The sequence below is a fragment of the Gigantopelta aegis genome, chromosome 7 (genome assembly GCF_016097555.1).
Source record: "Gigantopelta aegis isolate Gae_Host chromosome 7, Gae_host_genome, whole genome shotgun sequence".
Lineage (NCBI taxonomy): Eukaryota > Metazoa > Mollusca > Gastropoda > Neomphalida > Peltospiridae > Gigantopelta > Gigantopelta aegis.
The window spans coordinates 9,469,520-9,488,611 of NC_054705.1; the positions used below are offsets into that span (position 1 = coordinate 9,469,520).

Sequence of the window (19,092 nt, forward strand, 5' to 3'; positions counted from 1 at the left end):
TTGCTTTGGAATGTTCTCAGCATTCTTAAAACGAAAACGTCATGTACCCAGTTTATGGTTATTGTAAGGAGATCAGGCGCGTGCGCAGGGGGGAGGGGGTTTGGGAGTCGAACCCCCCCCCCCCTGCTCAAAGCGAAACAAAATTTCATATCCCGATTTTTTACATTCCTGTGAATGGATATGGAAGTACTGAGATGTTATTGGGCTTCGCCAGACACCTCGACCCCCCCCCTGCAAAATTTGACACCTCGACCCCCCCCCCCTACAAAATTTCATGCGCACGCCCCTGGAGATGCAAAGTAACGTCATTGGAATACTGACGTCATTCAACTTCAAAATTAGCTATATTATTACAATGCTTCGCCACATTAAAATAAAAACTGGTCTATTAACCTTGACCCCTGTCAAATTTCTATAACAAGCAGACAATGCTGTTTACAGTTCGGCCTAAACAAAAAATCATAATTCTGGACAAAATATTAATTTTAAATTTTAAAAGTCGAAAGAAATAAAAAGTACCTTTTGTCAAAATATATCATATCAAAAAATTACCGTTGGATATGTTTTATTTATGGTGTATTCCGTATTAATAGACTACAATACGCGACAAAACACATTTATACTGTTCATGTATATATGAATAAACTGATTTCATTTATTAAAAAATAATAATAATAAAATAAAGATTCGTCTCACCCACAATGCATATGCGAATGCGCCATATTTTTTTCTGGCCAAAATCCTATTTTAAAAATTCAAAGCATTCTCGGTAATGTATCGAACGTATTTTCTAAAAATATATCAACACGATCCCAATCATAAGGTATTTACGAAAGTAAGATTAATTAGCCTTTTTCTGTATTTGTCGCAGATGTGTTTCCCGCGACTAACGCGATTTCACCTCCGTTGCAGAATTTTGACAAATGTTTCCATTACCTACATGTGGGACTCAGTCTGTTTACGTTATTTCACCTTGTCCTAAGCACTCGCTGGCGCTCTCTATTATGTATTTTCGTTGGATAAAATCGTTTTTGTATTTTTGTAAAACTTCACATTAAAAACACACTTGTAATGCTTATGGTACACGAGCGTAGGAAGGTGCCAAAAAGGGGGGGGGGGGAGCACACTTATATGTACACACTTTTACACTATTATAAAGCAAATATAAAGTAAAATATCCGAAAAGTGGGGGGTACCTTTTGTCAAAATATATCATATCAAAAAATTAACGTTGGATATGTTTTATTTATGGTGTATTCCGTATTAATAGACTACAATACGCGACAAAACACATTTATACTGTTCATGTATATATGAATAAAGGATTTCATTCATTAAAAAATAATAATAATAAAATAAAGATTCGTCTCACCCACAATGCATATGCGAATGCGCCATATTTTTTTCTGGCCAAAATCCTATTTTAAAAATTCAATGCATTCTCGGTAATGTATCGAACGTATTTTCTAAAAATATATCAACACGATCCCAATCATAAGGTATTTACGAAAGTAAGATTACGTTTCCTACGCCAGTGTGGTATATGTAGTCTATGTGAAAATCTAGGTAAAAGTTGCCAATACGAATTCGTGCATAATGTCATTGTAAGTAATTAACACGAAAATAGTCTATTCTTGAAATAAAAAATATGTTTACATTCTGCCTGCAAACAATGTTCAGGGCTACATATATAGGCGTACGGGCTGCCATTTTTGTAGGGGTACGGCAGGCAGGTTTTTTGTCCGAATTCAACGAAAATGCCCGAATCTGAATAACATTTATTCATATAGCATTACTACCAAACAGCTATTTAGGGTTGCAAACGAATAGCTGCGCATTTTTATATGGATTAGAGCTAATGTTGACGTAGCCCGAGTACCCTGACTGTAAGAGAGCTAGACGGACACTTCGACGGTTATTAGCCCTCAGAGACCCAGCTTTATTATCTACGAGGTACAGCATAACGAGGGTCATATTTATCGTACGATTTCCCTCGTATGTCATAACTAAATCATTAAAAAAATAAACAATTGCTCCCGCGTCACAAAAGATAAACACGGGGAACTCAGTAACCTCATTTGCAACGAAAATTAAATCGTGTCGGTAATAAACAGAATATTACATTCGTGTCCATGACAGACGACGTTTACGACACTCGTGCCTAAATTATCGCATTTCCCTCGCTCTCGCTCGGGAAATATGATAATTTAGGCACTCGTGTCGTAAACATCGTGTCATGGACACTCATATAATATCCTCTATATATAATTTTTTCGCAATCGCTGCCCACCAAACGGTAGTCAAAGACTGCCACTCTAGTACCACAACAATCCTTTGTTTGACGTCAAATACCTTTACATCGATCATTTTCGAGTTCATTGATTAAAAAAATGGCACATATATAGAGGATAATAAATGAGTTACCAGTTATTATCAAATTTATGTCCCGAGTGAAATAATTTTCACTTGTCACGAGCTTTAGCGCAATTCGTCAAAATATGGTTTTCACACATCACGAGTTGACATAAAAATCGTATTCGGAAAAATACCATGAAATGGTCTATTTATTATATACATATTTCCTAATTTTTGACAATATCTTTCGCTTTTTGGTAACATCTTTCGCTTATCCTATCGAAAACACGTAACGTCATGATATATTTCTTCCTATTCAACTTTGCCAGACAATTTACTTTACCATAGACTTTTAAAAAGAAATTTGATTAAAATTTATCTTTATTAACATTTATTTAACAATACTGCCACAAAAACAAAACGAGTCGAATGCCGTTAAATTCTTACACTTACACTCGATGACACTACATTGATTGTCATCATTATTTAGCTTCGTATTCAATTCGTTTTAGATATTTTATCGTAATTGCACTTAGTATCCCTTTTTTATAGGTACAGTTGTTTAAATTACGTTTTTTATTTTTCAAATACGATCAGATGCATTGGTAATCATCAAATTTAAATACGAAGAACCGAGACGAAGGGAGATAATTTAATCATGCACTTTTACAAAAAAGTAAATACGACTTCTATATTTTCACTGTAGCTAAAATACAGTGAAAATATGACTTTTCACCGGATATGACTTTTATGGTTTCCGTAGCTCTATATATTTCATTGCTATGTATATAATAAAACTGTGTTTGCATTAGAAAATAATTATTTTTATATATATTACTGAAGCCGCTGCTTATGAAAATATACCACTTCATATTTACGAAACAAATGAGTCTTCTTCTTTTTTTCTGTAAATCTTTGTAGATCGTATAACATATGTTTAATCTGACTCAGGAATGGAAACATTATATGAATGAAAGTGAAGTTCCGGCCATGGAAAGCAATCAATCACACGTCGTGATTTATAAGCCAGCCAATCAGTGGCCGTAGAAGCAATCTGCACACTGTATATATCGAAACAATATTACCCCCTATATTTGAGCCCATATTATGGGTAATAATCATCACTACTACACACACACACACTACAGAAAGAAACCCGACAGGACCCACATTCTGCTAAGCTTCGGCCAATTCCGACGCCGGTATTCCAAAGATCGCTGACCTATATCGTAAAGTAGCGTCACTTGGTGATTCCGCCTAGCAGTCTCATACGAGGACGTTTTGGGTACACGACATCGTTGACCAGGCATTGGCTGTAATTTCCATGTCTTTGTAACTAACCGATTGGATGTCGTATATGCATGGGTGTTTCTGCACCTTTCTTCGTTAATATTTTGTTTTGGCATTGTTTTTCAGTAAAATAAATATGTTCGTCAATGGTGTGGGTTTTTTGGTGGAATACCTAAAATACATAGCATTATGACATCATAAACTGGGGGTTTCTGTGCGCGTCAGCAGCAAGCAGCAAAAATCGCTTTTGGAACGATCGAAAAAAAAACGATGTTGACGCGCTGTTGACGCACTGCGCTAGTGGGGGTATGCATATATAGTAATTCATTGGAACGGCCTTTAGACTGTAAGCAATTACTCAATAAACAGGCAATGTCTTGGTTTAAATACACACTTTTCATCCACAATATTTGTTATGTGTTAACATCTTAAACCACCATTTTGATCATCTCTAATTAATGTTTTTCTAGGGTGTGTATACTACCAAATCAAATCACATAGACGACAATAATAACATGTGGCTAAAACTCCTACCTGCAACGTATCGATCGATGTAAACGCCACAGATATAAATAATACCACCCCTCACCCTTAAAGTGAATCAGAAAAACATGGGGATAATTTCTGAGATAACCGGTAGCGTCTATTACTACCCTAGTTCCGCACCAAATTTGAGTACTTTTTTTTACAGGTACTCTATACATACTTCAATCACAATGCTACTTGACTCAGTGGTACTAGATGAAATAAAATTTCATTTCATTGTTTTTTACCCAGATAAAACTTTCTTTCTTGTTTTTTTTTTTTTTTTTTAAAACCAACATACTCACATTTATCAGTCAGGGTACTCGGGCTATGTCAATCACAGGACTTGTGGTGTTCACTTCTCTATCAAAAGTTGGGAGCACCTCAAACTTTGACCCAGCCGGACGTTATTTGGTTTAGTACTGCCTATATCTAGCTATTTTATCAGGCTTTTTATTCCAAATAAACGGAAAGCAATATGTTTCTAAGTTTTTGAAGAAAGCATCTGCTGGGTTCAGAAGTGAAGAAAACCCCCCAACAATAAACAAATTTTGATAAAGCCAGACTTTTAATTACAGCAATTTCCCCTACTGTTGATAAAGAAACGTTTTAACCATTGTTCAAGTAACTTAATGTTATGCTTTAGCTTAACATTATAGTTTATTTCTTGAATTTGATAGAAATTAGTAGATAATCGCACACCAAGGACTGTAAATTCAGTAGTGACTAGTCCATTTTAACTTATGTTTTGGACTGATGATAGCATAAGGGGGGTTCTACATCAGGAGCCGACTCCTTTTTCAGGAGCCGTCTATTTTTAGAAATAGGGTCAAGGCAGTGCAAGTGTGGTGCAATATCCTATTGTTCTACAAATAGTGCGCGCGTCACCCATACTGACTAGGTCAGATCACTCTATAGTAAATACACGATACCCTTTCAAATCGGATGACAGGTGCTTGCACCTGTGTATTGTATTGCTATTGTTTGGCAATGACTTCTTGAATAATTAGAACGAGGGTTATTCCAGTACATGGTGTTGTGCAATGTCCAGTTGTTCTATAAATAAAGTACGCATCACCGCACCTGCATAGCTAGGTCACGCTGTAGTAAACTAACGCTACGGGCCGAACCGAGTCACGAGTGCTCATACCCTGCTTATTGTATTGACATTGACAATGGCTTCACAGATAATAAGGTCACATTCAGACGTGCTGCAACCCGCTTTTCTATACACCAGTTAAACGTGTATAAAAGACGGTAGCGATGCATTGAATTTATTTGAAAGAGAACGTTTAACCTGGACAGACGTCTGTGGGCACTCTCAACCTCAACACTACATCATTATCCTCGATTAACAGATGTAATATCTTTGAAGGTATGGCTGGCAGAAAAATATTTCTGGACACTGTGACATCCATAGAAGAGCTAGATGCATGGGCGAATGCTAACAACTGTTTTCAAGATAATGACGTCAACCTTAAACGTGTTGAATTACTGGCCACACATATGACTTCCGAAAATGACAACATAACATCACAAGTGGGTTATGACTGTAACATTTGTCAGAAATCATTCACTCAAAACAAGAATCTTCTGCGACATATTCGTACAATTCATGGGAACGAACGATTTCAGTGTGAAAACTGTTTACATTAATTTTCGCGCTGGGATAATTATAAGAATCACATATGTCAACCAAGAAGGAAGCAGCTTTCGTCAGATGATCACCCAAAGGCAAAACGGCCGTGCCTACAACCAGTGACCTCAGCTGACAATATACCTGCACGATTTGATACCTGTAATTGGTGCGGTCATGTTAAATGTCTGTTACCTGGCAAACACTTTTGTGAGGGTTGTTCAACAAAAGGTCGGGAATGTAAACAATGTCACAGACCATTACCCGAGTGGTATTATAGTGAACAGGTCAACCAGTGCGACCGCTGTATACACCGGCGACAGAGATATGAGGAGAGAAGAAGCCAGGTCGGTCGAGGACGGGTAAAAGCACTAGAGGGTTCAGTCTCTACTACTACACTGTCTCCCAACCAGGGGAATGATGTAGACATTTTACAGTTTTTAAGTGATGAACAGACCCATATCTTTTCCTTATTACAAGATTTCTTAATGGAGAAAAAAGGTATTAAGTGGTTTCTTACACTGAAAATTAAATTCATTAAGTATGATGAAAATAATGATTTCATTTTAGCCGAACCCGTACTAAGAAGTACTAATTTTATTACAAGTAATGTTTCAGAAATAGATGAACAGATGGTTGAGGCCTTTCAAAAATTGTACTCTGCCTCACAAGAATTTCAGGCCGAAGGTAGTGGGTGGGCTATTGATCACATCATATTTATAGAGGTAAATACCGCCGAGTATACTCCACTGACTGGGAGTAGCTACATTCCTCTCCCAAAAGTCCTTGCAGACAAAAAAGCCATACTCAATATCCAGAACGAGGATCAGAACTGTTTTGTTTGGTCTATCTTAGCAGCTCTTCACCCAGTATCGTATAAGCATAATGCCAACAGGGTAAGCAAATATCAACCTTATGAAACAGAAGTAAATGTACATGGAATTGACATGCCAATTCCCTTATCACAACTATCGAAATTCGAAAAACAAAATGACATGTCTATAAATGTCTTTGGGTATGATGATAAAGATAAAGTTTTTCCCATGTACATCAGCAGTTGTACGTTTTCACAAGAAATAGATTTGCTACTTTTGAGTCAAGGGGAAAAGAGACATTTCTGTCTCATAAAACATTTTAGTAGGCTAATGGGTGACAGAACAAGACATAGATGTGCAAATTACTACTGTAGACGATGTCTTCATGGTTTCAGTAGAAAAGATTTGTTAGAGAATCACACACCTTATTGTACTCCCCATGGACTTCAAAAAATCAAGTTGCCTACAGAGGAACAAAAATGGCTTAAATTTAAAAGTGTTCAGAATCAGCTTAAGGTTCCATTCATAATATTTGCGGACTTTGAGTCACTCACTCAGAAAATTCCTGGGTGTATGAATAATCCCAGTTCCTCTCACACTACACAATATCAAAAACACAAACCATCTGGCTTTTGTTACAAAGTTGTTAGCTGAGACTCTTCGTATTACAAACCTGCTGTTGTGTACAGGGGACCAGATGCTATTAATATTTTCATTGATCATCTGTTAGAGGAAAGTAAAAACATTGGAACAATCTTACAAATAGTGGAGCCAATGACATTGAGAGTAGATGATGAGAGGACATTTAGAATGGCTAGTACCTGTCATATATGTCAAGGCAAGCTAGGGTCAGACAGAGTTCGCGACCACGATCATTTGAGTGGAGTTTATAGGGGTCCTGCCCACAGTAAATGTAATGTACAGTATCAGTTTAGGAGGAACAAGGGGAAACATAGCAATCTTAATGAGTTTTTTATTCCAGTTGTTTTTCACAACCTCAAGGGATATGATAGCCACTTAATCATGAAATATTTTGACAAATCTGTGAAACAAAAACTTAGCTGTCTCGCCAACAACATGGAAAAATACATATCATTCTCTGTCGGTAATTTACGATTCATAGACTCCCTTCAGTTTTTGAATGCATCACTTGAGACATTAGTTACCAACTTGAAAGCAGAGGGTAGTGTTAAATTCACTCAACTCAAAAAAGAATTTTCGGATGAGCAGCAAATCAACTTACTTCTAAGAAAAGGGGTATATCCTTATGACTTTATGGATGATGAGTCTAAGTTTAACATGACCAATCTCCCCTCTCAAACTGAATTTTATAACATTCTCACTGACAGTGATATCTCGGATGATGATTATGAGCATGCTCATCAGGTGTGGACAATGTTTGATTTGAAAACCATGGGAGAGTACCATGATCTGTACATGAAAACAGACGTTCTCCTCTTGGCAGATGTATTTGAACATTTTAGGAATATGTGTTTGGATTATTATCATCTGGATAGTGCTCACTATTACACTTTACCTGGTGTAGGCTGGGACGCCATGCTCAAGATGGGGGGTGTGGAACTTGAGCTTCTTACAGATGTGGACATGCATCTCATGATAGAACATGGTCTAAGAGGGGGGATTTCAATGATATCAAAACAGTTTTCCAAAGCTAACAACCATTATCTGGAAACATTTAATGAAAATGAACCCTCTACCTATCTTATGTATTTGGATGCCAATAACTTGTATGGCCACAGCATGTCTCAATACCTCCCTGAGAGAGATTTCCAGTGGGTTAAAGACTTGGACAGTCTAGACATAATGACTGTGACCGAGAATTCAAACATAGGGTATATTTTGGAAGTGGATCTAGAGTACCCTACGGAGTTACATGACTGTCATAGTGATTATCCTCTAGCTCCTGAGTCCATGCTAGTTACTGATAACATGCTTTCTCCTCACTCACAGCAGCTGAGAGATAAGCTTTGTCTTACAGGTCGGCCTGTGAAAAAATTAGTTCTAAACCTCAATGATAAAGAGAAATATGTACTGCATTACAGAAATTTACAATTCTATCTCCAACAGGGATTAAAGTTGACAAAGATCCATAGAGCTATTCAGTTTAAACAATCTCCATGGTTGAAAGCCTATATTGATTTCAACACCGAGAAAAGAAAGCAGTCTAAAAATGAAACTGATAAAGCTTTCTTTAAGTTGATGAACAACTCATGCTTTGGTCGAAGCATGATGAATGTGAGAAAACATGTGAATGTGGAGCTTGTCAATTCCAAGAAACGTTTAACAAAACTCTGTGCTAAACCTACATTTGAAGGGTTTAAAATCTTCAACCCTGATTTGGCTGCAGTTCATCGTAAGAAAGCCATTATCTTTCTCAATCAGCCTATCTATGCCGGCTTTTCGATTCTAGACATGTCTAAAATCGTTATGTATGATTTTTACTATGATTTTATGAAAACAATGTATGGAAATAAAGTCCAGCTTTTGTTCACAGATACAGATTCACTGTGTTATGAGATTGAAACAGAAGATGTCTATTCTGATTTTCAGAAACATGTTGACTTGTTTGACACAAGCAACTACAAATCCTCTCATCCTCTCTACTATGTTGCTAATGCCAAAGTTTTAGGTAAAATGAAGGATGAGCTTGGGAGATCTGTCATGGAAGAGTTTGTTGGTCTTAGACCCAAAATGTATTCAGTCTTCTATGAGAGGAAAGAGAGAAAAACAGCTAAAGGTGTTACCAAAACTGTGATAAAAAAGGTCCTGAGACATAATATGTATAAGAAATGCCTGTTTGAACATTCCCAAATGAGACATAACATGAACACTATCCAGAGTGTGAATCATCAGCTTTTTAGTGTAGTCACCAACAAGATCAGTGTATCTCCATACGATGACAAGCGCTATGTCCTTGAAGATGGAATCCATACTCTAGCCCATGGACACTACCGTACTCATACTAGAATCATTGATTAAGCTATAGACCACATGTGCATAATATTGTCTATTGTAAATGAGAACCACTTCATACCTTATAATGGTTTTTATGTATGCATATATGTTAACCTTTTTTGTATGTTGCCTTCTTAATAAAATAGATTTTGTTCAAAATGTTTAATCTTGTAATAAACTTAACTTGTTCAATGCCTTTTTGTTTGTTTGTTTTATTTAACTTTAATACAATAAATAAATAACAAGAGAAATGTTTGATTACTACAACGTATTTTATTTCTCTCAACATACATATATTATGATACTTGTCAACGATAAAGAGAAACTCTTGACTGTATTTTACATATAAATATATACAAAACTATTTATTCAGTGTCTGTATCATCGTCATTTTCTTCTTCTTGATCACTGACTAAGTCCTCAGCTTCAGCAAAATCTATCTGGGATAGTATATCTTTGACATTTGGTTTCATCCACAATTCAATCTTGTTAGAGATTATAACTGGGTCCGTCTCGGGGTCCATATTCTTCACTTTAGACAGTATGGTTTTGAACAAGGGTGCTTCACTGAAATAAGTCACAAACTGTAGGGCTCGAACCATTCTGTCAATGAACGTCTTTTTCCAACATTTTTGTAACTTCCTTTCAATCCATCTTTCAGACTTGCCTTGATCTTCATAAGTTTCTTTCTTTGCCTGAATGCTTTCTTTACAACTTTTCAAGGTCAACTTCCACATCTCTGTCAGACCTGCAGCTTCCCATTCTTTGTACACCACTTTGGAATCTTTAACATCGGTATTGATAAGTTCTTCATCCAATCTGGCTCGTTTTCGTAAAGGCTGACCCTGATTTTCAGGGCACCAAGTTCTTACATGACGTTGAAGATCATGGTTGTTCTCAAACAAAATACCGCATTCGTCACAGGAAGGCATGTTGATAACTGTATCAATATCCTCAGTGTCACTATAATTAAATTCTCTACCAAATTCAGAAGTTTCTGTCACGTCGTCTAAAGTGTTGTGTTTGATGTTCACAGGAGGACTGCTACTGTTCAACTGAGGAGATTCCTGAATTGATGGTTCTTTTATAGGTTGTTGAGAAACACTGTTACTAGTACTTAGAACATTGGGTTTAAGTCTTTTATTATCAGAGGTAGAAGGTTGTAAGTCAATAGTCAGATTCCCATAAGGTTGTTGAACAGCGGCTTCATACACAGACATAAAACGATCAGTACTGTTGGGATAAATTCTTCTTGCAAACAAGTTCACTTGTTGCCTATCTACGGGTGAATTAAACAGAGTCACAAAATGTGAATTTAGAGCAATGTCACGTGACTCCTTGCCTCTCGGAAACAAATTTTGAAGTAGTAGAAAATTAACTACATTCTTGTGATGTGAGGTTCTTGTAAACAGTTGAGAAATACGTTTGTCATCCTTGGCTTCGGTCATGTGATCATCCAGAATTAAAACATTGTTGTTGCGTGCATCAAAGAAAGTATCATCATGTAGGTTGTAGGGGATACCTTTCACAAACTGAACTTGGGGCATGGTCTCACGAATAGTATCATACAGGGGCTGCCACTCGGTGTAACACCATACAATGTTGTTAGGTGTTGGTTTGATGAGTCTACTCTTGAGAATATGATACATAAACATAGTCTTGCCACATCCACTTGGACCCACGAAAACAGCATTGGAAGATATGGTAAACTGAAAAGGCACTTCTTTTTCAAGTGGACCCGATATCTCTTGATCTAGCGGTGGTGGTGGCGGTGGTAGTATTGCTGCTGCTGCTGCCGATGGTGGTATTGCTGCTGCTGCCGATGGTGGTATTGCTGCTGCTGCTGCTGATGGTATAGATGCTGCTGCTGATGATGATGGTATAGATGCTGCTGCTGTTGCTGCTGCAGCCACTGGTGAAAAGGATTGTCTTATTTTGTTATGTTTAATCTGTATATGACGAGACAGGTCATGGGGCCAGACATATTTTTTAATGCAAATATGACACTGATACATCTTTTAAATAGGTGTTGACACCACGACATCAGAAATATAATGAATACTAATTGGTTGTTTCTCCCTTTATAGTCACATCTAACTTAGAACATTGGCGATCGATTAAGAAGTGTTGCTATTTATACTTGCTGAAGATCTGTTTCTGGTATCCAACTATTGAACTTTTTAGGGTAGCCCATCCATTTGACAAACACTTCTTTTTGTCCTCTTCTCTTTCTCCTCTTGAGCACCTTCTCCACTTTCCAAATGTTATCATTTGTTTTGATGACTTGTTGTAACTCTTTTTCATAGAAGCTACTTTCAATGGGATCATCCGCATAATCTTTCAGTTGGTAGATGGAAATTCCATCTCTATAGTATCTCCTCTTTATTATAAATATTTCTTCAGTCCATTTTTCTTGATAATCTCTTTGAAAGGTGTATTTCAAATGAGAAATTCTCACTTGATCCCCAACCTTAAATTTAAAAGGTTTCCTTTTAGTTTTAGACTTTGTATTCAAAGGATCGATGTACTGCTCTTTCCACACCATAGCTTCATTTTGCTCGTCGATGTCTGAAGGTGATCGCTGATTTAATGACCTGTGTGGTCTATGATTGTAACCATCCACTAGATCTTGTAGAATATCCAGGTAGTGATAAGTCTGTTTATATGTAAAATATCTGTACATAGCAACCTTCAGAGTTCGGATCACTCTCTCAGCATATGATGCTTTGGTCTCATTCTGAGTGACATAGAATGTTATATCTTTATCTTTCAAATATGATTTCACTTTTTTATTATTGAATTCACGGCCTTTATCCGATCTTATAATCCCTGGTAAAGGTGCAGTGACAAATATTTTCTTCAGTGCTTTAATGACAGATTCTGGTTGTTTGTTTTTCATGGGTTCAACCCATAGATATCTTGTAAAAACATTGATAGATATCAACAGGAATTTCACACCGTCATTATCCAATTCAATATTAGAAACGTCTGCTAAATCAACATCCCATCGTGCATTCAGTCCACTCGCCACGAGCCTGTTTCTTTTGAATTTGTAGCGCAACGATCGCTGAAGCGAGTAGGCGTCTTGCGAAGCAAGCCACCGTTTGATATGGTGTAAGCTAATATCAAATTTCCCTTCCTTTTTTACAATACGATAGTTTATTTACTCCCGAAAAGGAAGCTGGGTGTTTTGGATTAAAATAAATATTCAACAAATATTCTGTCCACCCTTCTCTCGGCATGATTATAGATTAATGAGATAAAAATAAATTGTTGGTAATATTTATATCGAATGTAAACAGTTGCCTACGATACAATGTTTTCATAATATAAAAAATACCTCTCATTCGTGTCATTTTCTATTTGCGACACGCTTAAATGAATGTATAGAAAAGCGGGTTGCAGCATGTCTGAATGTGACCTTATTATCTGTGAAGCCATTGTCAATGTCAATACAATAAGCAGGGTATGAGCACTCGTGACTCGGTTCGGCCCGTAGCGTTAGTTTACTACAGCGTGACCTAGCTATGCAGGTGCAGTGATGCGTACTTTATTTATAGAACAACTGGACATTGCACAACACCATGCACTGGAATAACCCTCGTTCTAATTATTCAAGAAGTCATTGCCAAACAATACACAGGTGCAAGCACCTGTCATCCGATTTGGAAGGGTATCGTGTATTTACTATAGAGTGATCTGACCTAGTCAGTATGGGTGACGCGCGCACTATTTGTAGAACAATAGGATATTGCACCACACTTGCACTGCCTTGACCATATTTCTAAAAATAGACGGCTCCTGAAAAAGGAGTCGGCTCCTGATGTAGAACCTCCCTTATGCTATCATCATTGGACACATTTTTCTATGATCAGTTACATGTATATCCTTGCCTAATCTTATTATATTTGTTTTATCTATATTAACTTTTAGACCTGAGATATTTGTAAAATATTGTAATATGTCCATGGATGTTGTAAGAGATGTTTCACACCAATCTAATAGTAATGTTGTAACATCGGAAAATTGCCATATTTTAAATTCATTTAAGAACTGACCGCAATTATTTTTTGATTCCTGCAAGTATGAACAAAAAAACACACACAAAAACGATGTGCACACTGTGTAACTCCGCGTAGTTGGTCATACAAAAGTGTGCACATCGTTTTTTCGGTTCCTACTTGCATGAAATAATTGCGGTCAAATCTTATAATTAAATTTATATACATACTTTAACAATATATAACCAAATATATTTTGTTTAGCTTTAACCTTTAGACTACTGGATTAATTTTTAACAAAAACCACATTGAGTGGGTACAAGTTTATAATTTTTACTCACATATATTCACTTAAATGTTTCATAAATACATGAAATAAAGTTCATATATGAATCGGTAAGTATTATTTTCGTATCTTTTTTTGTAATTTTTATTATTTTATATCGGCTAATGGTGATTAAAATTAGGCAAAAAATCGAAAAAGTTGCGTTTACTTACGGGCATTTGTGGCCAACTGTCCAGTATTTATGTCCATTATTCCCGATAACAGTGGTTTTCTGATCAGAATTTTTTTTTAAACCCGAACTACGATTCATATTGCAATATTTGGTAATTTTCGTTGTTGGTAAAACGATCAAATTTATTATCAAATTAGCTGTCACAATCAGCTATCGATCCCTGAAAATTACCGCGACGTGCCGCCATTGTTGTCAAGCGAAAATACTTGCCGAAAACCACTTTTTGAACTCAAAATTTCAAGGTATTTTCAATTGAAAAAATCAAAACAAAAACCACCATTTTGAAAAAAAAATCTTTTTTCTTTAATTATATTTCCGTTTCCGGTGAGTGTCGTGTGCAAAACGGCGGGAAATATGAATTGGGGAATGCACTGTATACAGTGTACAGTATCTCGACTGCAGTAGTCAGAAGGTTAAATTCGCCTGTAGTATTGTTTGTGTAAACGTCATTGATACTGATGTCGCGTAAGAATGCAAACGTTCATTTACTATTATTTGAATCAGGTGACTTTGTTTTGACTTTTTTTTTATTTGATTTTTTTGTAAGCGACGCCATTACCTCTAGCTGCTGTGCATTTTTACGGATCAGTTAGTTATATTGGAAGGAATTGTTCTATTCGTGTTTAGTTTATATTTTATGAAGAGAATGTGTCATTTATGCTGTCGGTGGAACTGTTTAATTTTCGCCAACGGCTGTAGAACATCGCTTACAAGTAAGTTACAGGCATGCCGTTTCCTACTTGATTTCTTGGGCCACCGACCGCGTCTCATGTGATGATTAGCGCAGACGTTTTGTTTTGTATTGTTTTGTTTTGAGTTTTGTTTTTTGATTTTTTTTTCTTCTTCAAAATATCTAAATATGGTTGCCTGAATAATCAGGCTTGTTGCACAAAAGTAGTGCGAGTCAGTCGGACGGGAGGGGGCTAGTAGACGTGGCTTAAATTCTTTCGGTTCATCGAGATATGAACGAAACAAAAGTAAGCACATCTGGACCAATGAGCTTGCCGTAACGAGTATAGACGCAAAGAAAATTTAACTATTACCATTTATCTCAATCCTTTTTATATCGTTGTTATTTCTTACTATGATCCTAAGAATTTCCACACACAAAATACAAATATAGGGTGATAAAGGAGCAGCCGGTTGGAGCTCATGTCCAGTTGACCTTTCATTCGACCAATCAAAACCTTACTTGCAAAATCATGCTAGTGATTTGAGTGCGAGTGCGGATAATGTTTACATGATAATATACCACTAGAGTTTCGAGCATGTCCGTCCTGGGGCCTGTCTCTGGATAGTCAGGGGCTTGTCCCGGGACAGAAAAAATTAAGCGGACAATTTTGAAATTTACATCCAAAAATTAAATAGTGGGCCTTTAAAATGTTGATGCACATCTCTAATTAATATAATTAATAAAGAAAATTCTACTCATTAAATGTGGTCGCTAGATTAGATCGGGTGGTCAAAAAGAAATTAGATAAGATCGGTGGCCTGACTCGGGATGGAGGGTGGAGGGGGGGGGGGGGTAGAGTTGAAAATGGGCATTTTAGATGGACAGTCCAAAAATAAAGAAGAGAGGGTCGGACTATTTAATAATATTTAAAAAAAAGAAGGTAATTTCGACATAAACCTTTGAACGAAGGTCTAAAAGTTTAAAGTCCGATCTATATGTCCACGTGAGTGGCCTCGTTAAGGCCGTTAGGGTGCACAAGAAAACACCTAGATTGACAGTCAATAGACGTTGAAGGTGTAGTGCTGTGCTGAAATACACATCTTGAGAAGCCGGATCCGTATGAACGAGAGAGAGAATCAGACTAGGGTATAGTCCAGTCGTCATGGGTTGGTATAGTGGTGCGGACGGGCCCGACTCCGGAGGATACGAGATGGTATCACAATAAAACAAAGTAAAGTCTAGAAAAGAGTAGTAGGGGCCGACCCCGCTTCCTATTTCTTCTTAGAATGGGGCGATCAATATTCCAGTGCTGCTAGTACAGGCTCGGACATGTAGAGACTAAACGCAGAATGGCCGTCATACGAGTCACGAAAAAAACGAAGTCAACATAGTCAGACAGAGAAATGACGTGGAGGCAAGGAATCTCGCTAAAAAAGAATCCAACCTGGTGGTGCAGACTGTCGAAATGAGAAGCGTTCCAGCGTTCAATCAGTTCCAATAGCGGCATACATCCCAGTACAAAACTTCACTTCGCTGACAAAAACAACCAAGTGAAGGATCCCCTAGTCGAGCCGCGAAAGCACGTGCAGTGTGCACAAGCGAAACAAACACGTCTTACCGCGACGAGCTCCAGATTGGGAATCTAGTGATTTGAAAATAATTTGAAAACATTCGGGATTATGCCGAGGGAATATGAAATGATTCGGGTAAATTACGAAGTATGCCGGAAACTAATTTCAATATAAAATTTTATATAAAATTCGTTTCAAGACGGAAAAAAAGACCCATGATGGTATAGCCATAAAATCTGTTTATACTAGTATACAATCCAGAGTTTATTACTGCACTTTTCCCCGTTGTTATTTTTTCAGTGTTAAAATATACCAATAGTTCGCCTATTGCATAAATAGTCTCGCCCGATATTTTTAGAATTTGTATGCTCCCGAATAACGCTATAAAAGGCGAAGTGAAAAGAAGGAAGGAACTCTATTTACGTGCCCATATCCAATAAAGGTTCAGGCACGCCTACCACGGATCCAGCCTCTGACATAGCCAGTGAGTGGTTTCGGGGCAGTAAAAGGCGAAGAGTAAGACCAGTAGAGCTAAATTTAATCAGCACCTTGTTTGTATTCTCTGCCAAGTTTAAAGCGTTCAGTACAATGTTACTGATCAAAATTAGTCTGACAAATTACACGAATTTCCTCATTCATCGCTGATATCAAATCTGAACACTATTTCTTGTCATTGTATATTTCAGTTATTTCTATTGATGGCCAAAATTAATAAATTATATTTATAATCATTTAAATGATTTTGCTTAACGCTTCTTTAACATGTCCTAGTAGTAATAATACCTCATCAAGTATCAAGGAAAATGGTGGTTCTGTCAAAGTAAGAATGAAGTCTAAATGAACGTCGATTCTGCAGAAATATTAAAATACCATGTTCTAGAATACTGGCGAAGTATATCTGTAAGTAAGATTACTAAAACGTCTATCAAAAACATCACTAACAATACAACGAACGATGTTTATAGTCCGTCCGTCCCTTCCTTCTCAGCTCCTACAAAAATGTTATTTTGTTGTAAATAATTTCAGTTTAGTTTCACGTAAAAAGAAAAGTGTTTTGGAAATAACACAAAATAAAAACAAACTATTTGTGTATGTAATTAAAAAATCAATAGGTTCAGAAATAAATAACTTGTAGTAAATAAGTAAATTCCATAGTATGAAAAAAGGCGTTCCGGGCTGTGGGAAGGACTATAGGCCTACATTTTAGCGTTTTGTTATTTTTGTCTGATCTACATTTCAAATTACGTAGCAATTCTAGACTATTTACGTGCGTTTGTGTCTGTGTCTGTGTTTGTACTTAGTTATTTGTAATAATGTCACAAGGTAGTGAAATGATATTTAATAAATTTATAATATAAAGACCCCACATTGTTGTTATGCTTTATTTCTATGGTGTCCAATGTTTTTGCAGAAAGATCAACTTATTATTAGACTATTTATTTATGGTTTCGAATGTTTCTGCAGAAAAATATAATTTTTATGTTTTCCAATGTTTGTGTAGAAAAATCAACTTGACCACGTGTTTTGACTTTAATTGCGATCACTGTGCAGTGACAATGTCGCCGGCTGTTGAAAACACTATTTGAGGGCACCGACGTAGCAGGGACTCAGAGGTACTTCTTTGCAATGATGGATAACGATGAATATCTTTGATTATTTTTACTTCACAAGATCAAAGGATTTCAGCATGCATACTATCCAGATCATCGATAGTGGAGCAAACAATTGCGATAGTTATCGATAGTTGAATTAACTATCGATGCATTGCTATCGAGACACTGACTACTGCAATATATCGATAGTTCGATGTATTGTTACACCACTATTTTTTACTGTCATACACTAGTATACGCCAGTGGCGGATCCAGAAAATCCATTTAGGGTGGCCCCAATGGCATGAGACGGAATGCCAAGGGAAGGTTTGGAGGGGGTGAACATTAATATATAATGAAATTATAACTGTCGCAAAATTTAGAGGGGGGGGGGGGTTGCCCCCACCTAAATCCGCCTCTGTACTCTGTAACACTAATAATGAATTAATCTAATAGTAATCCATCTAGCTGTGGCCATTACAAAATACTACTATGTACCGTACATATATATGCCGTCGTTCAATTACGATAAATTGCTTTCCTAGTTTTTATTACCAATATATTTTCCTCACATTTTGCCAAGAAAGAAATCCATAGGTAAGTAACCAACCATTTTCCATATTTCAATTTTAGGTGAGTCGGAGGCATGGAGAGCTCTGCCTAACGACAGAGAATTTTAAATGCAAACGGCAGTACTGAGTAAAAACATATTTACAAATTTTGTCATCTGCATGTTACTTACTGCTAATATGTTCTTTCCCAAGTTTTTAGCAGCATGCTATACATCATGAGAATGTTTCATATCTGGATAGTTTTCCTCTGTAAAACTGAACATGTTCATAGCTATCACCACAATATTACCGGACAAAGATTTCAAATGAACAGATATCATAAACTGTTTATTCATGTTGTGTCGGTATATATTTATGGAATGACTTCCAATTCATCTTGTTACTGTAAATAATCATACTGTAAAAACATTTCTCTTACATTGTATTCTGACAGCCTGAGACTGTTCAATAAACTACTGAGTGAAAAAAGCAGCACATTTCATAGCTTGTTTTTCACAGTAGTACCAATAATTGTCTTTACCACTGAGTTAACTGCAAACATGTATGCATTAAGTAAGATAACCCAGTC

The 19,092-nt window shown here is 36.7% G+C and overlaps 1 protein-coding gene across 1 annotated transcript; it reads left to right on the forward strand.

The window, feature by feature from the left end:
* The first annotated feature begins 7,644 nt into the window (after positions 1-7,644).
* Positions 7,645-9,621, forward strand: LOC121377861. The gene has a single exon (XM_041505960.1). It carries the CDS (start codon positions 7,645-7,647, stop codon positions 9,619-9,621), a length of 1,977 nt encoding a protein of 658 aa, XP_041361894.1.
* The last annotated feature ends 9,471 nt before the right edge of the window (positions 9,622-19,092 follow it).